General features: G+C 49.0%; 1 protein-coding gene and 2 long non-coding RNA genes across 3 annotated transcripts in view; 1 reads left to right on the top strand and 2 right to left on the bottom strand.

The window, feature by feature from the left end:
* The window catches only part of LOC125754512 (uncharacterized), a 47,081-nt gene extending 29,532 nt beyond the window's left edge, over positions 1-17,549 (bottom strand). Inside the window, exons 1-4 of the long non-coding RNA XR_007408930.1 lie at positions 17,131-17,549; positions 14,360-16,581; positions 10,052-10,156; positions 660-830 (exon numbers count right to left, since the gene is read on the bottom strand). This is a non-coding gene — a long non-coding RNA (uncharacterized LOC125754512). The remainder of the gene's footprint in view (positions 1-659; positions 831-10,051; positions 10,157-14,359; positions 16,582-17,130) is intronic.
* The window catches only part of DLGAP2 (DLG associated protein 2), a 693,677-nt gene that overhangs the window by 300,138 nt on the left and 368,361 nt on the right, over positions 1-25,178 (bottom strand). Inside the window, 1 exon segment of the mRNA XM_049106698.1 lies at positions 21,383-21,415. Coding sequence (XP_048962655.1) covers positions 21,383-21,415 — 33 coding nt within the window.
* On the top strand, positions 16,552-22,502 carry LOC118353526 (uncharacterized). The gene is made up of 3 exons (XR_004812659.2): positions 16,552-19,708; positions 21,755-21,938; positions 22,141-22,502. It is a non-coding gene; the product is annotated as an uncharacterized LOC118353526 (long non-coding RNA).

The raw sequence follows: 25,178 nt of genomic DNA, 5'->3' as shown, positions 1-25,178 counted from the left end.
TGCCTTGTCTCGTAGACTCTGTGCCATATATAACCGTAGCAACGTTTTGGCAAAGCACCAAAAACAAGATGAATACAGCAATTTGCAGGTCATTGAGTCCTGGGAATTTGGTGTAGAGAGATGCGCAGGCAAACGGAGATTAATGGAAACATGGAAGGTCAAGAACAAACAGGGACAGAGAAAGCTTTTTTGCATAAAAGGAGAGAAATGAACAGATACAAAAAAAAAAAAAAAGACGTAACTTGAGAGTCCTTCACTTGTATCAGGACCATCGTCTTGGAGCAAATGCCTTCCCTGTTCTGGTGCAGAGAACAATACAGGATGGGCACTGCCTTCTTATGCTGAGCCTCATTATACTGACAGGCTCATTTTAATGGGTTTCTTTGAAGCAATTTAGAAAATGACCACTACCTATGAAACCATTTGTCCTGGGGACAGTGCCCTTAACTACTTAAATTAAAAAGCCATGGAATTCAGAATGCATGTAGTATCTTCTGCTGATCTGAGGACGAGGCAACAGCAGACTTTAAATAATATTTCCTGTTACCAAAAAAGCCACAAACCACTTACAGAACAGTGTGTAATATATGAAAAATGAGGAAGAAGCCTCCTGAAGTTCTATTTTATAGATGATCACACTTTACATCTATGTACCTTACCTACGGATGTTGTTGTGGGGCTTGCAAATAGGGTACACGGTATCATTCCCGACCTTGGTGGAAAGGTTATGATGCATCACACTGAAAGGCTGTGTATGATTTCATCACATGGGAGACACATGCTTTAATAGCATCTCCTTACTGGGATTAAGGGTGTTTCCAAGTGTTTGCCTGTAGAAGTAAAGTTGCAAAAATAAGCTGGTATGGAAGCTTTTGCTGAATTTTTTACTTATTTCCATAAATAGAGTCACAGAATTAGAATGATAAGACTACAGTGTATGGGCATTTTCAAGATGATTATTAGGTAAAAAGAGGATTTGTTACTTAAAAAAAATAGTTGGATAGTCAAAAATAATTTTGTCAGCATCATCACTGTCACTTCACGGAATTAAAAACATGCCAAACAGAAAAAAGTAGAAACCAAAACAAAGCAAAATAGCATCAAGGGTGAAATAAACTGCCTTTTGCAGCCACTGAAGTAATTTGTGTTCTCAGTAAAGCAAAGGAAGACACATTTATATTTTATTTTAAACTAACTTGTATTATATAGATTAAAACAAATATATTATACCCAAAGAATCATGTTCTTCGTTTTGTAAAATGCAAGGTCTCTGGGACTCTGGAGAAGGAAATGGAAGGATGGAGGGGGCGGGGTCGCTAGGTGACACGCATTAAGGAGGCACGAGATGGGATGAGCACGGGGTGTACATGCAACTGATGGATCACCAACCTCTGCCTCTGAAACTAATACTACACTATATGTTAATTAATCGAATTTGAGTTAAAAAAAAAAAAGTGGAAGGATAATATAGGTCCAGGGCAACAGGCGCAGACCCTGCACCTGTCTGAAGCCTCCCAGGACCCTCTTGTTGTCTTTCTCAGGTTTCTCCCAGAGCCAACCAAAGAAAAGAGTGACAGAAACAGAAGCTCTCCTGTGCCTCTGTGACCGCTTCTCACAGCCAGACTCCCAGCACAGCTTGGTGAGGGGTTCCTGCCTCTGCCAGGTTGGGACCTGGGTTTCAGGATGCTGTGGTCTCATCTGTGTGTGACAATAGGGAGAGCTCAGAACCTGTCCCCTTGGGATGTACTTCTGTTCTCGGAGGCTGCATCAGCCCTGCAGTCCACCTGGGCCCGTGGGCTGCTGGGGGTTGGCGTGCGAGTGCCGTACCCGGGGCTGGAGGGAGGGCTGGGCAGGTGCAGCAGCCATCCGGGGAGTCTCAAGGACAAGGAACCACGTCAAGGTCACGATGACGGGAAAAGCCAATCTATACACTGCCTTTGCCATAAACTAGGGGACAGAGGCACTTGGCTCAAAACCCAAACTGGGAACCTGGCAAGTGTGTGCTTTCTGAGGTTGCTAAGTCAGCACTGCTTAGCCATTTATAGCGTGTGGGCTAATTGGAAAAATATTTTATCTTTATATATATTTGAACTATTACTATGTGCCAGACATTACGAGAAGATCTTTACACGCATAATTGCATTTAACCCCAACAACACCCCGAGCTGAGTACTGCTATTATCCCAACTCGACATAAAGCTTGGCAGGGCCACGTCTTGCCCCCTGTCACAGAGCTATCTTCAGGGTCCCCTGGCTCCAGACCCAAACTCCCCTGCTGGCTTCTGAAATGAAGGCAACAGACTCCTTCCCCAGACCACTGCACAGGTCCTGCGTGTAACTGTCGGGGGAGACTTGAAGACACTCCACCCTGAAAACGTCCTCCAGGGTTCCAGTGCACGATGTTCACGCCGCAGGTGACATCTGCAGACATGAAGGTATCTCCCACCTGATGCCAAGCTCCCTTGCCACCATCCCTGCCACTCATATGCCTCTACGTCCAGGGAAGGATGGCATCCGGGTCCTTGTCTCCCCGCAGTGTCCACGACTCATGAATGAGCTCCATGGTTCCCAGGCTTCTCCACGGAACGAAATCTTCATCCCTCAACACACACAAGTGTCACTTCTCCCGTGAAGTTTTTTCTTTCATCTGTGAGCTACAATCAACCTTCCTTCCGCCCTAAGTACCACCTGCTCTTAATTCCTATTAAGTCCCTCCCTTTCTACACATGTAGAGCAGGTCCTCATTGTTTTTTGTTTTTTGATGCAGGGAAAGTCAATCACTATTAACTAAAGAGATATAAATAAATACATACATACTGTGACATCAGCAGGTGTTTTGATTATCCCCAGTTAAATATTCATGGGCCACTGTTCATCGCAACAAAAGAGATGAGAGGGGGCAGGAGTGTGGACGGATTGCAGCCTGAGTGCACTGCTGGCTCAAATCACTAATAGCAGAGAAGTGATCCACAAAACTGGCCAATGGAGAGGAAACTCCAGAGGCGTCTAAAGCAGCTAGTGAACAAGAGGAATCACGCAGGCAGTGGAATCAGGAAGAAGATTCACATCCACAGGTGTTGGGAACCACCGGGTCCTGAGTGCCCATCGATGGCACCTAACCCTACCCTTCTCCAAGTAGAGAAGTTCTGTTCATGCTGTTTCTTGACCCTGTGGTCAAGGTGCGGTGGACAGAATCTAGAAGACCCCAAGGGCCCCCGCCTTCTGGTGTTCATGCCTCATGGGATCCCCTCTCTTGCATGTGGGCAGGACCTGTGACTTGGCTCTAAGCAAGGCGATGCTGTCCCTCCTGGGACTGGGTCCCATTAGGAAGAAAGCTGCCACCCCACTGGCAGATGCTCCAGGTTCTCTGGCTCTAGTGTGGGCTTTGAGGGACCCTACAGCCACAAGAATCCTACCAGCACGCTGAGGGAACCTGGGAGCAGGTGCTCGCTTGGACCGGCTGACCAGTAAGAGCACAGCCCTCCCTGGCTGGCACCTTCACTGTGGTCTCGAGGAGACCCAGCTATATTGTGCCCAGAACCCTGAACTCAGAAACTGTGACATACCAATGTCGTTTAGTGCGAGGTAACTTTCTACGCAGCAATAAAAAGACTAATATCCCTAGAATTCCAACTTCCCTCCAAGCATGCTCTTTATATACCAAGTATGACCCTGCTTCTCTCTTTGCTTGAGGGTTTTCAACACATCTCACTTTTCTCACTTCTTGGTGAATTAGGATGGGCCTCGTGTTTGCATGTCTAAGTGTTCACATAGACAAAAGCACAGATCTTCACCCATAGCAGGTATAACATCATATGAATCAAAGTTGAGTTGAAGAACATTCTAGAGCATGGAATCAACGAGTTGACAAATGCTAGTATCAAAATAATCAAAGAGCTTTGAAGTTGTTTTCATAAAGGGCTTTCAAGACTGAGAACTTCTAATTTAAGATTACTATAGTCTGACTGTCAAACCAGAGAGATGTCACAGATCTCCTGTCGGCAACTGCATGCAAGTCCCACTTAGAAAAGAACCTATTTTCCAGACTTATTGGGATATAATTGACATACAACTTTGTGTAAGTTTCAGCTGTGCAGCACAGTGATGAGATACGTGGATAGACTGCAAAATTACTACCATGACATTAGTTAACACTCATCCCCTCACAGCTGTCTTGTTTTCGTTTTATGATGAGAACATGTAAGATCTACTTTCTTAGCAACTTCCAAGTGTGTAAAGCTGTATTATAAGCCACAACTGCCACCCCATATGCTAGATCTCCAGGACCTGTTCATCCTAGAACTGAAAGCTTGACCCCTCTGACCAACATCTCCCCAGTTTCCTCCCCCAGCCCCTGGCAACCACCACCTACTCTTGTTTCTGGGTTTGACTTTTTTCGAGTCCGTGTATCAGTGAGATCATACAGTGCTAGCGGCTCTCTGACTTTACTCAGCATGATGCCTTCAAGGTCTATCCATGTTGTCATGACTTCCTTTTATATTACGGATGAGTAATATTTCATATATATTTTATATATATGTATATATAAATATATATTATACATGTATATAAATCATCTTTATCCATTCCTCCAGCGGTGGACACTTCGGTTGTTTTTGTGTCTTGCCTATGGTAAATAATGCTGCAGTGAACATGAGGTGCGGACATCTTTCCAAAAGTTAGTGTTTTCATTTCCTTGGATAAACACCCTGAAGTAAAACTGCTGAATCACAGGGTTAGCTCTCTTTTTAATTTTTTGAAGACCCTCCACATTGTTTTCCATGGTGGCTGCACCCGCCTGCAATGCCACCAACACTGCATGAGGGCGCCCTTTTTTTTCACATCCTCACCAACATCTGCTGTTTTTTGATTGTTGATTTCAGCCATTCTGAGGGGTGTGAGGTGATATCTCCCTGTGGTTCTGATTTGTATTTCCTTGATGATGAGGGATGTTGAGCATTTTCTCATGTGTCTGTTGGCCATCTGCACATCTTTGGAAAAAATTTCTATTTAGGTCCTTGCTCATTTTTCAAATTGCATTGTTTTTTTTTTTTTTTCTTTTGTTTTGTTTTGTTTGCTGTTGGGTTGTAGAAGTTCTTCATAGATCTTGGATATTAACCCCTTATCAGATAGATGATTTGTGCATATGTTCTCCCATCCTGTAGGTTGCCTCATCATGTGTGGATGGTTTCCTCTGCTGTACAGAAACTTTCTAGTGTGATGCAGCCCTACTTGTTTATTTTTGCTTTTGTTGCTTGTTTTGCAAATTTCTGTAGCTAAAATTGACTCCCTGTGGTAAGAAAAGTTTACTTCTTCACAACTGTTAATTTTCTGCATGTTCTTTCTCGTGGTGGGAACAGGAAGAAATCAATTCTGCATAGTGGTCATGAGTTTATCGATGTGAAGGACTTTTCTGCATTAATATATCTCCTCTGAAAAGATGGGAAGTGCTCATGTTTTAATCAAATGAAAGGCTGAGGCATTTTTATGGCTTTAGGCCTCTTGCTGTCAAAGGGATCTTCAACACAAGATTCATTTATCCACCGTTATAACTGCATGTGCATAAAATATAAACATAGGATGACTGTACCAGTGACTGGGGAGAGAGTAAGATGGAGCTTTTTTCCCCTAAATACAATCAGCTACACAGGGATCTCTTTTCTTTAATAAACTCATGGTTTGAGTAAAGAAATATATCATTTTTATTAGTCTGAATTTTAAAGATTCATCAAGTTACTGACAGCACTAGTAAGCAAATAAAATGGTATGAGGATCCGTTTTTTTTTTTTTCTTGCTTTATTCAAGTTAGCATAAGGATTTAATTGTATTGGAATTCATTTATTTTTCCTGGCATTTATTCCTTCAGCCAACAACAAGAAAAGTAATTGAGTATTGACCATGTTTAGGATTATGCAGATGACTTGGAGAGCAGAGTCTCAAGAGTTAGCTCACTGCAGTCAAGGATTGAGAGAGCATGAGCCGCAGGCTCAAAGAGATCATGTTTCTTTTTTACTTCTGTAGGCAAATAAATTGAGAGCCCCAAGGATTAAGTGTCTCGTCCAAGGTTATCCTGCTCCTGGTGGCAGAGAAAGAACTAAGAACACAGCCCTTCTTCTCTCTTCCGTGCACCTGCTCTGCCCAAGTGTGGCTCCTATGTCTGGCCTGGTGTGGATGTTTTTCAGAAAGACCATGTCTCCTGGATTCTGGAAATGGAAGAGGCCATTAAAAATGACTCTTGATGAAGACCAATTACGAACTGTCATTGGTTTGTTCTGCAAGTAGTTCGATGAGTTCCCAGTTGTGCCAACCTCCTAACATCCAGTCCAGAACCACATTAAATTAACTGAGACTCAAGAGAATTTTTCCAGCACAAGGTTTTACAATCCACAAGACATCTCTGTTTGACTTTGCTTCTATATTCTTTTCCCTGACAGGTTGGGGAGATGCTCACCTTAAGTGAATTTGAGGCAGGGAACAGGGGTTGGGAGCAAACTGACCCTCGCCACTGATCTGATGTAACCCCCATGAGTTAACTCTGCTGGTTCCTGCTCCTGGGTTTTGTCACAGCTGCTCCCTGCCTGGAAGGCCCCCACACTATTTATCTGCCCGGACAACACTTGGATACACTTTACCACTAAGTTCAAGATTCATCTCTCTCATAATCATATTTTATAATCTACCTACTACTTCCTGATAAAACTAGCCATTCCCTTTGAACACTAAAATTCTATGACAGTATATACTTATTTTATGTGTCTTGATATATGGATTTCTCCCTACAAAATTTCCCTGCTCTATTACTTTCTGTATCCCTAGTACTTTGTATAAAATCTAGTGAAAACAGGTTGTCTAGGTATCTGTGAAATATTAATAATAATAATAATAATAATAAATAGAGCTGCTAAACATTTGGCAGAGTGGCTGTATATGCCCAGATGTGTCTTCCCCTTCAGGATGGAAAGGGAGCATATGCTATAAATCACTCCTGGGTCCCAAAAATTCATTAAGAAAGCAACCACATTTTGAATTAACAATTGTATTTCTATGATTTCTAGAATTTGCCCTAAGGAAATAACCATGAATGAGCATATAGATAAAGCTATGAAAATATTCATAAAGGTATAATTTATATTAGTAAAAAGATTAGAAACAGCTTAAATTTCCATTAAAAGGGGATTAATCCAATAAATCACAATGGACAAACACAATGGAATAATACATAACCACTAAAAATGATATTTAGAAGCATATTTAATGTTTTGGAATAGAGTACACAATTCATAGCCAAGCAAAAATGCAGATAATAATGAAGGATGTGTGGTATGATTCAATAAACAGACACCTCTATTCTTTGCCGAGGACATTCCTGAAAACCCTGCTATAAAGTGGAAAGCCATAAAATGAAAGCTTAATTTTATTCATTTTAATGAGATAAATTATAATGTCTCCTTCCAAGGTACACAAATAATTTTTGCTGATAGAAAAATGTATCAGTTAAAGAATCCAAACAAGTTTATGTTTGTCATAAATACTACAGTTAAAGCAACAAAATTGTGGCATAAAATATAAGTGGTGGTGTTTGTTGGAGGCTGTGAGGTGAGGGCACACCTCCTCAGCAGCTGGCACACAGGCGGAGGGCCAAGCAGCGGAAACACAACCTTTGGGCTCCTTCCCTTCACTTGCATCACAGCCAGAGAAACAGGTGCAGGGCAGAGTCTCAGAAACACACGTGTCAACAACGTACACGGCAAAGTGAAAACTCATGGTGATGGGACCTCAGGAGCCCCCTTCTCGGGACGCCCCAAAGCAAACTCCTTGGGCTCGTGGAGATGCGGTATGTGGGTCAGATTTGTTCTGCGAGCCACCAAGGGGCCCGTCCCTGCTCCAGGTGAGCTGATGTGTCAGCCCCAAACCCCAATGCCATAGTATCACTCCTCTTAGTGTTTTGGGGATGAAAAGTAGTTGCATGATTCTTTTTGAGAAGCTGTCAGAAAGCGATTGTAACACTTCAAGAGCCACTATGGTGGACAGGTGTTGATCAGGGTTTCGAAGTAAGAAGTCTGTGCACAGGCTGGCCTCTAGAGCCAGGGCTCCACCCTGCGTCCTGGGGATGGTCAGGTGATGGAGGATTTCTGTGCTCATTTCCCCTTGGCAACATTTTATTGTTCTCTTTTGTAATAAGGCCAAAATAAAATGATCAGAAAAATTTTAAAAATGGCATCTATATAGGACAAATCTAAAATGATAAATGTTTCTAAAGAGTAATGTTGATTTTTTTTTTTAATGAAAAGTGTGTCTTATTTTAGTCCTTTAGAGTTCTCCAAAAATCCTTGTTTTACGTGGAATTTCCTAAGTTCTTCCCTTTTTTGGATTGAGGACAAAGTCCCAGGAGCCCCAGAACGTCAGGCATGTACTTTGGCCCTATCCTTATGAACTTATTATCAGCCCAGGTTTTGCGTCATCTTTTTGGCTTCGTGACTCCATAAATATCTGACAAGGAGATATAATTCCATTCTTATGAAATTGATGCTCTTATGACTTCTTATGTTTCATGTTCACGACTGTGCATGTGTGCTTGTGTTTGTGAGTCTATTCACTCGAGGACACTCACGTGTGGGGAAAGAACAGTTCACTTTTAATCTCGTCTGCTACATAAATTAAAATATAAATTAAAAAGGCATTCTCCATACACGTAAAAAAAATCTGAGTAACGCGGATTGAGATGTGATAAACAGGGCTACTGTGTCGAGACGCCACAGCATCATGGATGATTCGATCACGAAGCTATTACTTGGATTGATGGCACTCGCATGTGTGAAAAGCAGTTACTGAATGGCCTGGTTCAGAGCGGATTTCAATGTCAGACGTATTGATAAGTACAGACCCAGCCATGCAGAGTCCGAGCAGCCTCTTGGCCTCACGCAAACACATTAACTCAGGACAATTCACCTACAGCATCCCACTTGGGATTATATCAATGTCACTCCAGCCTTTGAACAGAATCCCATCTCGCTCATGGGGGATTCCTCAAGTTTATCTTAATTTCACACACGGTATCTGTCCCTGTTCATTAAAAGCAGCTTCTAAGTGGAAGCCTTCACCCTGGCTGCAGAATTGGGATTAAATTTAAATTCAGACCAATGTGTTTATGCAGCAAACTTGGGAACTGTATAGAGCTAGCACGCCTTCCAGAAAGGATGACAGAGCTGCGGCACACCCCCTAGACGAGGACATCACCCATTCCTGCCCCACCGCCATCCACGACCGGCCATGGCTGGAAGCTGCCGAGCATCCATCTCGGGTATAAACCTCCCTCGTGGTACAGTTACACTTAGAGTCATAAGGCTAGAGAAAAGCAACATGGGCGAGCACCCTGGACAAGATGTGGCACCGTGTGTGGTGGGGGAGCCCTGATCTGTGCCTCAGGCGCCCCAGCGAGCACCTGGCAGGATGGTGCCCGTGAAGCCTCCTGGCAGCACACTCCAAGGAGCCTCTCGTTGGCGCCCTGTTAGCCCATGCCGGGGGTCAGTAGTTGCTGGTGGGGTGAAGGCCTGTCTCTAAACTCACCCAACCGTACCATCCAGATCAACAGAAAGTCCCTTCCACATGTGGCCCTGGGCAGCTGTTCAGAGCTTGTATCTACTGATTCCTGTCATACGCATTGGCCCTAAGTAAGAATTCAGGACGGGAACCAAGATCATGTCCCAGTGACCAGGTGGATTTTGTCAGAGATCTAAGGCAGAGATGGACCCACAGTGTTGAAATATTAATAAACTATGACTGTTTGCTTCCAGGTTCCCCTGGGAACAGCATGAGAGCTGATCTTTGTACCTTTTTGTGTCCCTAAATGTCCATGAGAAATTGATGAAAATGATGTATCCTTTTGCCTGTAAAGCATATACAGACACTTCCAAGTTCTACACGTAGTTGTGGGCTTATCACAGACCAATGGCTCCTCGTCTGTCTTACAGAGAGGTAGGAAAAAATCTGCAGGATGACATGAAAAGTTACCCCTGACCCGAGTTCTAGAGACCCACCCAAACCTCCATACCATGGTTCCTGAGCCTTGTCCTCTCCTCAGTTCTGGATGCTTTTCCCATATGCAATGCTTGACATTCGATTATTCCCTCCCACAGGTGAAATTATTTGCTTCTTCCTGACATTTCCAAAAAACAAAGTTAAAAAATGTTATGGGATTTATATGATGTGTATGCCTACTTTCTCCATGAGACGTCACTGGTCTGAAAACTCTCCACACCTTGCTCTCTACCCTCACACGTCAGACGCTCTCCGTGTTGACCTATGTGACTTAGTGCTTCAACGGCCAAAACCTGAAAACCAACGCTGACTGCAGAGATATCAACTCGAATTCAAGCTGTCTTACATTTTACCTCGAATAGGGTCTTCCCATAATGTCTGTCGTCACGTTAACTGTCCTAGGTCCACTTCACAATACTTAAGTAACTATCTTAGAATTCGAGAAAACAGAAACTAGAAACAAGATTCTAATTTTATTACTCAAGAGCGATCAGTGGCATGCCCATTAGAAGAGCTGTGCTAGGTCAGCTTTCTGTACATCAGCCAACAGGACTTCCCAGTGGAGTGTGGAATCTGGAGCAGAGCTCTGGCACAGCCCTCCACGTGGGCTTCGTGTGTTACTCCTAGTGTGGCTCTTAATTATATTCCCGAGAATTCCAGAGAATCAGTCCCACAAGGATATGTTACTCGGGGTCACTGAGCACTTTTTCTAAGCAAACCATGACCCTGTCATTCTTCGTCCACTGTCTCCCACCTTCGACCTCCCCCATCTCAAACACTCGTGATGGCCACGTTGCAAGGGCTGATATGAGGTCCACCTACGTGTAGAGTGGACCTCTAATCTCTGCTTTTCTCTCTAATCTTTAATGGAACTGGGATGACAAATCTGGGAAGTTTCTACTCAATACAATTCCCTATGACTCTGTCTTACCCCAGGGGGTCTCTTCCCCTTATGAGTCAAAGAAGCCCCATCTAGTGATCTTTCACATGCCAGGTTCTATTGCACATGAAACCATACTTTATAAAACAACAGTGATCGTCATCTTTGCTAAATACAACTACTGGTTTGCTTTATAGGTATTTCTCACAACTGTTAATTCTCGGGTTCTCTTTAGATGCGCAGTCCTGCACGTCCCTGACATCTAGAATAACGCCTGACAGATGCTGAAGAAAACAGAGATAGGTGATTAACAACCGACAGAGGAGCGGCCAGATAAAACACATGCCTGAGTCCCTACTATGCACTAGGCACTATGTGAAACATCACAATTTTCAAAATTGCCTCAAAATGAGGGCACTATTTTACCCATTTCATAGATGAGAACTTTAGATTTACTGAGGTTACACTGATTTGTTCAAGGCCTACAGGTCCTAAAGAGAGAGAGCCCTTGAGTTCTGATTTTGTATTGTTTATTTATGGTCTTTTTTAACCTTTGCACCCATTTTCATTTGTACATTTATCACCAGTTCATTTAATTGATAACTTACTGCTACTTACTCCATTAATAGTTAACCTGCCAAAATTAACTACCATGGACCCATGAAGATGTGAGGGAGGAATGTGAATCTGAGCAATGGGAATTGGGTCATGCCTCATTACAATCTTGAAAAATTAGTTCCCATCTGCCTTCTTCACCACACGTCTAATAATATAACATGGAGTTTCACTAAATAGCAGGGCAGTGATGCACAATGACACGGAAACCATGTACGCATATGCAGAACATCCAGAAAACCAAACCCAGCCTCTTAAAGCAAAGCCGCCACTGTGCCGGCGTACACACAGTTCTAAGGCGGAGGAAGTTTGAGGATGAGAACGACAGCGCACAGGGTTCGGTTCCCGCGAAAGCCCACACTTCTAATCATAAACGCTGGGATACGGGCTCCTAACTCCTGGCCCCAGTTCCTTCCTGCCAGACCCAGAGCTTTGATTTTTCCCCAGAAACTCAGTGAGCTGGTATATAAGGCAGGAGTCAACATGTATTTCAAAACTATTTTCTAAAGCAAAACCAGTGGTTCTGTATCCTATTAGTCACTGAGGTTGTGACGCTTGATAATCACGTGTGTGCGGTGAAGTGGCTGCACGTGTGTCCACCGCCCTGTCCGTTTCCAGCCTCTGAGGGGTAATGTTCCAACATGTCTGGCTTCTCCGGCCTGGAGTCACTGAGGTGAGCACATGAGGGGCCTGGTCCCTGCCCTGCGCCATGTGGCAGCCCCGTCTCCCGTCTTGCTGAAACAAGGCCCACGTGATTTTAGACAGTAAAACCACCTCTGCTCCACAGGGGAAAGCTTTGTCTAAGGGTCAGCTGTGAGCCAAGCTCAGAGGGGAAGATGGCATGTCTGGGGGGGCACAGAGGGGCCTGTGTCACAGGAACCCACGGGCATGTACAGGGAGATGCGGCACATTCACAGCTGGCACCTTTGTTGCAAACTCTCCCTAGCCCCAGAAAGAATCTTCTATATGTAGAATCTACGACCCTGTGAAGAGAGAACTATCTGTTCAATTTTTTTTTTTTTTTTTTTTTAAGAAAAACAGGTCCTAGGGTGCCTGGGTGGCTCAGTTGGTGAAGTGCCTACCTCTGACTCAGGTCAGGATCTCAGGGTCCTGGGATCGAGTCCTGCATCAGGCTCCCTACTCCTCCCCCTGCTCGTGCTCTCGTTCTCTGATGGATAAATAAAATCTTAAAAAAGAAAACAGAAAAAGAAAAAAGAAAAAGGGGACCTAGATCCAATCTGCTTTTATGGTAAGTCCCCTGCCCACGCCTCCAAGAGGACCGTCCTCCTGCGAGAGCACTGTGCCCCATCCCTGCAGGCCCTTGAAGACCCACAGCCAGCACCGGGCCTCTGATCACAAGACCGGCTAGGGGGCCGCATGCTACCTCTACGTCGGACATGCCCCTCAGAGCCGTCCCACAAAGGTCGATGCTGCAAAACCCTGAGCATTTGTGATTCATTACGTTGCTAATGAGATGCAACAGAGAGCAAAGCTAAATTATGAATACATATCGCTAATCATTGCAAGGGGTCTCGGTGAAAGTGGTCTCCTTTCTGTGAGCCACTTAAAAAAACCTAGAATACCACACACCCCATCAGACATATGGACGGGAACACTGGACAGTGTCTGAGAGGGGTTGCTGGCTTGACCCGGGGCTCGTGTCCCTGCCTCTGGGAGGTGCTGTGGACAGATGGATGCCCACCCCAGAGCAGCCCTTTGGGAGGAAGGAAATCCGGAGTGGGCAGAGCTGGAGGGACAGGCGGACACTGCTCACAAGCCCTGACTCCTGAAGCTTGGGGTGCCAGCTGCCCCGGGGCCTGGCTCCCTCCTCTAGGGTCCTCACAGTCCTCACAGGACTACACTCAGGCTGATGGCAGGGCCGCGCTCTGCGGAGTCACCCCAGGAGGGGCAGGTCTACGTAGGCGGTGGCACCGGGCACTCACTGTGCCACGTCGCTCACTCCGCCTGGAGGCCGCAGAGCCCAGATGCTTCCTCATGGCTGGAATGACATGGTACCCACCAGCGCAGAATGATCCTCCCCGAAGCACCTCCACCACGCTGGCCAGAGGCTAGCCTAAAGGATGGGACTAGACTTCGAGGCATGGAAGCGATACACTGAGATAATTTCACTTCTATCATCAAGAGATAGAAGCACGAGCGTCTCCATCTTCTGGTGCTCCCGGAGGCAGGGAGGATTCCCTCTAGGATGCGTGGCCCTCAGCGCCGACCCAAGGACACCACACTTGGGGATTTCATGCCCGTGTCACGAGATGGCATGGGTGATACTCAAATTTCACAACAAAACTCTTGCTTTCAAAGCAGAAACATGCTCCTGCAAGATGAATGTCAGACCCTGTCTTCGTGCAGAATCTCCCTTTAGCCCTTTCTTCAGCACTGAAAAGGAGCTTGTTTTGAATTCTAGCAGGAACTCTAGTTCACTCTTCCTCTACATTCAATCGCATACATTCCCTACGTGCCTTCATCTCCCGAATACGCTTCAAGACACAGCAAATAGGCATCGGTTTAGCAACAAGAGAATAGATGGTACTCTACCTAAACCTACTAAATCTGAAAACTGATACTTAAATTGCTCAGCAACCAGAAAAATAGAGCATTTATTTATTCCTTGAGCACATTAATGAGGTAAAATTGCTTCAGTGTCAGCTGAATGCCTCAATCTCAGATATTGAATAATCCAAAAAATGAAATGTGCAAATTAGGGTTCATTTGTGCATTTTATATCATTCTACATAAATGCATGATTGTGACCGAGTCTCAGACACCAGATGGTCCATACAACTCATCCCCAGTCTCAGTCTGTCTTACCATATTTAGTGGATGGGGCTTCACCTCTGATTCTAAGCGTAGCTGACAAAACTGCCTTTGTCAGTGAAAAGACCAGATATCCGAGTGGTCAGTTTCATGCATTTGGCTCAAAAACACACACCTGTGAGGTGTACAGGGCTCGTCGGGCCCCCAGATGCGAGGATAGGAAGGACACGGCCTCTCCGTTCGTGGTGCTCTGCTGCAGGCCCGAGGCACGTCCTGCCAGCAGCATCCACAGAGGAGGAAAATGGAAGGAGTGTAAGTCAAGGCACAACCAAGGGTCTCTGATGGGAGGGACACAGGCCCACCCACAGGCAGAGCTAGGGCTGACCCTGCAAGTCTGTCCCTAGGCTTCTCTGCTTTTAATAAAAAATAGTACGTCCCCTCTCCCCGCATCATGCGAACCCTAATGTCTGCCGAGATAGCAAATGTAAGCCACTCCCTGGGCCCTTCTCTGTATAACCTCCCCATACACACACACACACACACACATACATACATAAATATGTGACACACACACAAACATATGCATACATGTACAGACACAGGCATACACATGCACACCCATTGTACACAGTCACAGACACATGCACGTGCATGCACACATGCATAGACACACAGATACACAGACACACAAGCATGCACACATGTACTGACACGTGAGTGCACATACATGTACACACATGCACACATATGCATGTGTAGGAGTGTACACGAGATACATGCACACATATGCAGTCATGTACACATATACATGCATGTGCAAACACACATGTGCACATGGTCCGCATGTACTACCCCTTCCTCTGTCCATCACACTGCAGAAGTTCCTTGCACATCCAGAGCACACTCACAGAGCCCTGCTTCTCAGATGGGGCCCCAGACACAGCAGCGTGTTACCTGCAGCTACATGGGGGTGGGAAGGGAAGCTGCGTGCATGGGAGACCGCAGACACGGCATCCACATGGTGGGTGGTAGGAACTCTGCCAGCATGTGAGGGAGGAGCCGGTGCTCTCTGAGCATCAGGGGACCCCAGGATGGGGATAGCACAGAAGCTGCTTCACGCTTCACGCCCTCCTCGCCAGGAGAACATGGTCCAAGTGAACCTGTGCAATCCTGGAACCAAAAGGGTCCTAGGTTTCTGCAAACATTTCCAACAAGAGCACAGGCTGTCTGTGCGAGCACCTGCTGAAGAGCCATGGAGGCCCCACATCATGAGAGAACCGGGTCCGAGCGAGCAAGTCAGAGCAAGTCGACCCCGTGAACGAGGCACGAGCCCCTAGGCAGACAGTCAGCAGTGCTCCCGCCCAGGATGCCTGGGCCCCAGCAGCTCCTCGAGGCTCCTCCGCTCTCACTGGGTGTGACTGGCTCCCCTGGGACCCCATGCACACAGGTCTCCCCTGGGACTTGGGATCCCTCTGAAGCTCCTTGCAATCCTCTGTTTATTCTTTAGTTTTCCACATTTGGAGCCTATTCTACAGTAGGTGATTGCTTCAGCTTCCTTTTATCATTAAATAGTGACTTTCTCTAAAACTCCTGCATGCCGTGTCATCTGAGGCTTTCTTCCTTCCCCCATCTCTGTCTTTTACTCCACTTTACATGGATGGAACACACGTAAAAGCCCCTCAGCCCCTCCTTCCAAGCAATGCCCGTCCTGTTCTCCTTGGGGCCTGGTTTGTCGCCGACATGGGCTTGGTTTCTCAGGCCGTCTCCCACATGTCGTCATTCTCATGTCCGGTCACCCTGTAGCCTTCTACGCAAAACTCTGGGAAATATCCTCAAATCTGTTTTCTGCTTTGCTCATTCTCCGTCTGGTAACATCTAATCTGTTACGTAACAGGCACAGTCACGAATTTAAATGACGTTTTTTTGTTCTCAGACGTGCTGTTTGTTTTCAATCTGTCCTTCTGTCGCACTAGATCGCTATTTCATCACGGCTTCTTTTCCTTTTAAAAACCAAGTTAGTCCTTTTAAACACCCTGTGCAAGCCACCAGTTCTAGCACTGGGTTGCTTATCCACCTGTCACATGTCTTCATTCCCTCAAAATGTCTTTATAGGGGTTATAATCTTTTATCGTCTATTTTTAGGCAAGGCGGAGTCCTATGTGGTCAAAGATTCTGTAGATGATTTGTGATGTTGACTGTGCCTCGGCCCTCAGGTTCCAACAGCATCCTCGCGGATCTGGGAACGAGTTTCACATTCATTTTACCACCTGGTCCTCCTGCAATGCACAGGTGCAGGGAAATCAGACCTGGCATCCACACCCGGGTGTGTGTTTCTTGCTGGTCACTTTATATTCTACCCGTGACCCCGGATATGTGACAGGCTTCCTTTATACTTCCTTGGTCAGTGTCTTCTAGTCTTTTTCTCATACAGGTGAAAACACGTTGAGATTCTGGGTTTCACTCCAGGGGCGGGGTCCCATCGCTTCCCATGTCAGGTGCCCCCGCATCCCACACCTGCCTGAGTGTCCCACGTCCACCCCATCCTGTGCCCCCTTCTGGGTTTTACTTCTCAGAGGCTATTGAGGCCTTGAGTCTTGCCCATCCTCTGGGTTAGACGTCCTCCTGAACTCTGGGAGCCTAGAATGAACCTCCTTCATTCAAGCTCAGGTAGGTACCAAAGGCCACCGTGACATGTCACCCGGCAGTGTCTCAAGCTCACAGCAAGGACCCTTCTGAGGCCCTCCACCCTAACCTTTTAAGACCAACGGGTTTCCTTCCTGTATCGTCAGCAAGTCATATTCTCTGACTTGTACTAAAACACTAACCATTCTGAGGTCCCCGAAGGAAGATCGGCTGGAATAGAATTCTGTTTTCTCTCAAAAGCCAGTTGAATTCTTCAGTTCCTAAGCAACGCTAATTTTTTCTAGAGAGCCTGGCACATGTTGAGAACTTAATAAATGCTGGTTATCTACCACAAACCTCCGAGAATAGCAAACAGAAAAGACCATTTTTACCCAAAGCATACAATTAACGAGGTCTGATCTCCAAACGAGATGGGGCAGCAGCTGCAGGTGAAGCGTGGACACCCTCGTTCCCGCAAGAGCAGAGGTGGGGCCGAAATGCTTCTTCCCAACCCATGATGCCCAGGCTCTAAGGAGCAGCCTTCTTGTCCTTCCCGCGTGGTGAGAGATCTTAGCATTTCAGGATGACACCTACCCAATGAAGGAGCAAAAACAGTACCGAAGTTTTACATTGATTAGAGTCATTTGTGGGGGAAAATCTCAAATACCTGACTTAAAAATCGAGAACATGATGCTACTAAACGCAGTATGTATTTAAAAACATGTCCCACTTTTTCTTACTCATGAGTGAGGAAGAGACAAGGTAGCTTGGGTTCCTTCTATTTGTAGGGATACAGAAGATTCTGTCCAAAATTCTAAGAGCAGTATGCAATTTGTGTCCTCAAATGATCAAAGTAAAAAACAAAAATAAAACAGATTTAAAATGAAAGTCTCTTATCTTAAACTTTTTGTGATTTTTTTTGAACCTGAATTTTGCTTTGCAACCAGAATTTCTATACATCTTCTAAATATACGTTGATGCCTCCATACGTGGCCGACTTCTTTTGAACTCATACATCTCAAGGCATCTCTTACTAAACATCCTCTGTGCTAAACTCCATCCTAATATTTTTGTAGCATTACTTATTTGTTCCAAATTTAAATTATAATAGCTTATTTTATTCCTTAGTTTTAACTGGGTTAAATAACATAGATGTTAAGACACCATTATTACATTGTAGGGGATCGCAGATAAGTTTTCCTAAACCCTTCTAGGCATCTGCCTTCCCACATTAGGAAATCTATTTACTAGGAGGGCAAATTGAACCCTAAAAATGTACACAAATAGGCACATCCATGAACCGACGTCTGTGGTTCTACCATAACATTCCCTGTGGTCTAGTTAAAAGTAAGTGCTGTCACGTATCTGTCAATAAAGCTTGAAAAGGATCATATACTCTTGAATTATTTTCCTATATTAGATTGATGGGGTTCAGCATATGAACCTTCGGAGATGCTAGCTGTGTCAAGGTAAACTGACAAAGTGATCTCGCCAGATCGCGGCCACGGCGACCAGGAACTCCACGAAGCAGCTGAGACCGTCGTCTGCCTCTCTGGCCTGTAGCAAACCACAATAACGAGGTTGCTCTCTGTAGACTCCAAACTGTTTTTTGTTGTTGTTGTTTATAATCGGTCTCTAGTTCCGCAACACACTCTGGCGAGTGTATCCCTGCAAAAGGTAGGTGAGTCTGGTTGGGTAACCAGCTCTACCCTCTTGCTGCCCCTCCTACTCCCAAACTCAGAGTCACCCGCCTGTACAGCCTCGGTAGGAAGAGGGATACCAGTAAGTCACATAAAACATTCCATAAAACATTCTCCTCTCAAAAATACAGTCGCCCAAGGTTAAGAAACCAGGGAAGGTAGAAAGGATAAGCGAATTTGTGTACTGAGGTCTCGATCTATGTTTTATGTACAATTACGAGCTAATGTTCTCTGTGAAACAGGCCCCGCCTTCGCAGGGATGCTCACGCCTGGCATCCTGAGGTCTGCAGCACCCCATAAACTTTGTTCCCAGTCTCGCTGCTTGACAGATATTATCATCTGAGACAATGCTAATTATTCCATCTGTATCCAAAGAACCAGCTCCCTCCAAGAGAACTAATCATTAAAATGCAAATAGGTGTTTCCCACTTCACTGGTTTAGCGGAGAAAGACTGTTAACAGCTTTCTGACAAGAAAGAGAGAAGCTTAATGAGTTGATGCCTTAACCCTGTGGATGGAAGGAGCACAAGGCTCCGGATCCAACTCCGCACTGTGCGCCAGCCTCCAGTGCGGATCCTTTCTGTGCGGCGGCCTTTACGAATTAGCTGATAGAAGCTGCTAGAGACATTACCCAACAACAAAGCTGATTTCGGATTCCACTCACTGTGCCCAGGCAGCTCTCACGTAGACTAATCACTTAAATGATTTAAAAATGTATGAATATGCATGGTGGTGCTTTACAGAAAAATAAAGCCCAGCTGAGACCATGACATCAAGCTTTTCTCCCTTTCTCTGATTTGGAGCAACTGCACTGGCGTATCTGGAACGCTGGAGCGGCCGCAGAGCCTGAGGTCCAGGTGGACGAGGCACGAGCGGCAGTGTGTCCAGCAGCCCTACAAATGCAACCTCTGCCGTCTCCCCGATCCTCACGGCCTCCTGGGGGGGCGTTGGGGGGCTGTCTGAAATATCTACATCTTGAGCGGCTCCCGGAGCGAGAAGGGGCACATCTCCTCCCTCTGCCCCTGGCAACTTTACACCTTTGGTGCACGGTGATCGGTGATCTGATTGGATGCAGACCCAGGTGGGCTACTGGGGGACCAGGACGGGCAGACAGGGGTCCTGTGCGTGACCAGGGTTCTGACCTCTGACAGGGTGGGGGCAGGGGCACTCCCGGGGGGGAGGATGCAGCCCTGCCCTTGCGTGGGGGCAAGCCGCAGGGGTCCCGCGACCCGGGGTGCCCACAGGAATGCATGAACCCCTGTCTCTGAGCGAGGACCCCCCCAGCTAACACCCCCTTGACTCAACCCACGCCCTCCTGCAACCACACCAGCTGCATGTGCCCCCGTAGGACAGCGGGAAGCAGCCGAGAGCGGGAACCGGACTCCACGCAGGGCACACAGACTGCAGACAGCAGAGGCCCATGACAGGAACGTGCGGGGTGGGGGGCCTGGAGAGGTCTGGGTGGGCCTCGAGGTGGGAGGGTCCAGGCTTCGGAGCACACTGAGGACCCTCAGCAGGAGGCGCGTGTCGCACAAGGACAACACAGGAAGCCAAGGCCTGATGCGCACGTTCCCCACCCGGGACAGACACTGACGTTATAACGACAAGAACGAATGAAGTTCCCAAGTACCTGCAGGACCCACTCAAGCTGGAGGCCCTTGTGGGCACCCTCGGCCCCTCCCGCTCAGAGGCCACCGCCCACCGCACAAAACCTGCTCTCGGTGGCCTCCATGCAGCATCCCACCCCAAAACTCTGCTTTTCTTTGACCCCGGAAACACCGGGTGTCCAGAGTCTCGGGTTTTATGCAACAGTGACCATTTGAGTCCGTGCACTTTGCCACAGCCACAGCAGTGCACCGGATACCCTTCACCCACAGAGCAAGACGTTTGAGGACTCAGGCACGTCTCAACCACAAGACTGGAGAAACAGGGTGTTTGATGGAATTTCTACATGAACCCGATGGTCACTTTTGTTCTTTCATCTCGTGGGGGGAAATCTCGGCAGTGAATATGACGATGTTTGTGTGACACGGAGCACGTGCTCGAGTCATGCACATTCAGGCACCCCGGGGTCCAGGGCTCCGGCGGCCACCCCCGCCCCGTGGCGAGGCCACACGCCACCGCGCTGAGCCCGACCATCACAGCTCTGATGCATCCAGGGCCCCCACCAACGGAGGCTGCGTGCGAACCGCATTTCTTTTATTCTTTCCTCTTGTGACACTGGGAAGGTTTCAGCCTTCACTACTTTCGAACATAGGTAAATCAGAGTCAGGAGCTCTAGTTTTAAAAGTATCTTCGAAAAAAATAAAAATAAAAAATAAAAGTATCTTCGGTAACACAGATCACGCACTGTTTAATGGCACTGATTACCACCAAGTTCCTGCTGTGCCTCTCGGGTTCGCTCATTAATAATACGGAATGGTTTTCCCAGGTCTTGTTTAACGTGAGGCTCATCAGCACTTGGGGCTAATGTATTTAAAGCCATGAAATACGTATTTCTAACACCAGCATTTATTACGTGGAGAAACCTGATTAAAATCTGTGAATCCGCAACCCCAAAGGCAAGTGTAATTTGGCTGTGATTCACTTTCCGCTCAGGGATGACCGCCCCCTGCCACCCTGCACCCCACGCCGGTTTTACCCACTTTCCACCAAACACTGTGGAGAACGCGGGCCGGACATGCCGACGGCCGTCCGCGACCACAGTGCCCCCGCCATGGCCAGCGGAGGCGGGGACGGGGTCGAGCACACTCACCTTCCGGCTCCCCGCAGAGGGTGCACTGCGATTCTGCAAACAGAAGAGAGAGAGGCCGTTACTAAGGGGTCTCGGGGTCTCAGGGTGCGCGGCTGCAGGTCTCACGCCAGTCATGGGAGGGGCCCTCTCGGCACGTGGCCCACGCCCACCCCACACCTGGGCAAACATCCCTGCACGGCACGAGTGTAGCCGCCCCTTCACACCTTCCTCACTAGCAGACCACCCACCTCTTCGTCACAGGCACACGCATATGAACATATTCTCATGACCACGTGGGGCCCCACAGGATGCGCTCGGCACAAACAGATGATGGATTTCATCCCCTAACACCTAAGCCTTTGCTTTAACCACAACTCTTATGTTTGCTTTCAGGCACCGACAATCACGAGCAAAAGGGCGGAATTAAAACCACAGGACGCACATTAAGCTCCAGCTACCGATGGTCCTCAGGGTGCAGGTCCGCCCATCAGCGTCAGACCCTATGAACGGACCAGGATGTGTGGGGGTCACGACACTCACAGTCTCCTCGGGAAACTATGACAGCGAGTACGATACGGTAAGTACAAGTGCAACTATGGGCAAGAAGTGAGGCCCTGGGTCCTCTAGGCAGGTGACCCACCCCCCGCCGTGGCCCTAAAGCAGGGATGCAGGCACCCTCCACGTGAGCACGGGAGGGCGGGGTGGCAAATGCATTCAAGCAGCCCTTGGGCGCCAGCCCCAGCCCTGAGGATGCCAGCCTCCTTCTATTCCAACCCCAGGAGGCAGCAAAGGACTTGCAGAGGGCACAGTGTCTGCACGGGGTCTCAAGGACAAGGAGGATTTCGGGACAAGCATGGCGCAGGCAGACGGGCGTGGCCGGAGGAAGGGGCTGGTGGCCTCAGCCCCCGGGAGCTGGGAGGACACGAGATGGACAGTTCGGAGAAGGAACTCAAGATCATAGCAGGAGCTGGGACATTTTTTAATATAAAATTCAGACCCTTGGGGCACTTGGGTGGCGCAGCGGTTGAGCGCCTGCCTTCGGCCCAGGGCGTGACCCCAGGTCCTGGGATCGAGTCCCACATCGGGCCCCCTGCGAGGAGGAGCCTGCTTCTCCCTCTGCCTGTGTCTCTGCCTCGGTCTGTGTCTCTCATGAATAAATAAATAAAATATTTAAAAAAAATAAAATTAAGACCCAAGGATGATCTCTGAGGTGAACAATGGGAATGAGTTAGTCTTCTGTTCGTGGGACGACCACGGGAGCGGGAGGGGCTGGGTGGGGACAGGCGAGGGAGCCTGCGGGCCCAGGCTCGTCCCCACCCGGCAAGCGCACGTGTGGTGGGGGGTGGAGGGGATGAGGGAGACAGGGCGCCAATGGACGCCTCAGGGAAGGCACAACCATCCTTTAATGCACACCGGATGGGGAGCTCTGACGTCCTGAAAGCACAGCCGTCTGAGTCAGGGGAGGTACCCCCCCCACGGCCAGGTCACCCGGGTCACGGTGCCGTGTCTGCTCTGGACACCCACCTTCCGCCCGACAGAGCGGAGCGCAGGCCTGAACTACTCCACATTGCAAAGGGGGTGCGTCCAGAAGGTGGGGAGCCAGAGTCTTCAAAGGAGGGACCATGAGCAGGTGCACAGGGGCTTGTTCCCTGTCCCGCCCGCCCAGACAGCCGAGGAAGCTCAGCTCACCCCCGTGGTCCAGGAGGGAGGCTTGGGTGGGTGACAGGGCCACGCCGGCACAGCACCAAGGCACCAAGGCTGCAACCCTGCACCACCGTAGCTCGTGCCAGCGATTGGTGCAGAGGTGAGCAGTGAACACACAGCAGCCCGGACATAGGCACTGGGATCTACAGGACACAGGAAATGAGCATCACTCGCCTGGGTGCAGTGTGACGTCCAGGAGCCTCACTCCCATTCCCAAGGCCAGGCCCCTCATGCTGCTCCAGGATCCAGCAGGTGCAGCTCCGTCCACCTTCTCTATGACATACTATGGACACGGTGCCGCGCCCGCTGCAGCTAATAGTGCAAACCCCTTGCTGCCCCCATTGTGCGTGAGGCCCCAGGCCATCCGCACTAAGGGACCTCAGAGGACACACAACAGCACAGAGCCCTAAGTCCTCCAGCCCCAGCTCTCCTCATGGTGACACGATAGAGCAAGACCGGGAGTCCCCCTGGGACCCCCAGGAGGCATGTGTGTCCACGGGGCAGAGAGAGGTGACAGTTCAGGCCCCCCCCCAGCAGACCATGGAGCCAGGGAAGGGGCCTAGAGTGGGGGGCAGCCTGGGGTCCGAGCAGCGGAACCTCAGAGCCACACACTGAGGAGAACCAGGTTCACCTGTCAGCCCACCCCCCGCCAAGGCCGCGGCCCACCCCTCCCACCCCTCCTGGGGACCTGAACCCAGCGCCGGGCTGCTGGAGCAGATGAAGCTACTCATTGCAAGCACTGACCTGGATCTGCACAAAAATCAACCCACAAATGTAGGACTCTCTCTGCACATCTGCATCATCTCTGCACCTTTATCACGGGTGGATGTGCTCAGAATCACCCAGGTCAACACAGGGGTTGCACAACAGCGCAGATGGCACGGGAGCTGACACATTCAGTGAACTCAGTTTCTGTGGATCAGAGACCCAGGGACAGGCGACGGCACAGAGACGTCTTTCAGGGCCCAAGTCTTTCACAAATGCCACCCAGGCCTCATCCTTAAAGTATTTCCTGCAAGATCCTCAATCAATCCTGTGTCACGGTGGACGGTGGACCCTTAGTTGAACTGCCAGCATGCCCCGTGTGTGGTGACTGTCAGGACCCAGTGTCACCATGCTCACGAGCCCCTTCATGTCCCCTTGGACCTGCTAACGGTACTTGGGGCCCTGCTGACATGCTGTCCTCACTCACGTGCATAGAGAGCTGTGCCAGGCATCGTTCCCTGTCGAGGAAACTTTGGGAGGGCTGGGCAGGCTCTGGCGGCGACGTCCTGGGTGCGGGGATACCAGCTGTGGAGGTCTGGGTGCAGAGGGTCCCAGTGCAGGGGTCCCAGGCGCAGGGGGTCTTGGTGTAGGGGTCCTGGGTGCGGGGGCCCCAGTGTAGGGGTCCCAGGTGTGGGGGTCCGGGTGCAGGGGAGTCTGGGCCTGGGGGTCACAGGTACAGGGGTCCTGGGTGCGGGGGTCGCAGGTGTGGAGGTTGCGGGGGTGGGTTCCAGGTGTGGGGGTCCTGGGTAAGGGGTCCAGGTGTGAGGGTTTGGGTGCAGGGGTCCGGGGGTGTGGGGTCTGGGGGTGGGGGTCCCAGGTGTGAGAGTCCGGGTGCAGGGGTGTGGGTGCAGGGCTGCTCCCTTCCCTGGGGCCTCACTGGCATCAGAGCGAGACACCCCAGCCCCTGGGCCCACACTCCAGAGCACGGTGACCGCATGGCAGCCTGCGGGCACCAGAGCCGAGGCCGGAGGAGGAGCAGCCTGTCGGGGGCAAGGGTGACCTCGAGTGAAGACGCCAGCGTTCACCCAGCAGCAGGTCAGCCTGGCGGGCGACACTCTGCCCACCCCGGGCCCCTCCCCCGGCCTTGACCCTCGGCCGAGCGGCGGGAGGACAGGGCGAGGACAGGGCGTCCCTCGAGCGTGGGCTGAGCCCCAGGCCGCGCCGTCCCCCGCTGCCCAGGGTGGGGGCCTCCCGCTGGGCTCTGGCTGCAGGCACCGGGCCGGGCACCGACCAGGGGCCGCCGAGCCCTCGGAGCTGCGCCGCCGCCGCGTTAGAGGGGGCCTCCGAGCCACGCCAGCCCGTCCGCCCTGAGGAACAGCCACGAGAGCAACAGTCACACTGTGCAAGG

This window comes from Canis lupus, chromosome 37 (assembly GCF_003254725.2).
Source record: "Canis lupus dingo isolate Sandy chromosome 37, ASM325472v2, whole genome shotgun sequence".
Classification (NCBI taxonomy): Eukaryota; Metazoa; Chordata; class Mammalia; order Carnivora; family Canidae; genus Canis; species Canis lupus.
Note: the sequence above shows the minus strand (reverse complement) of the source record. Positions and strands in the feature narration are given on the sequence as shown.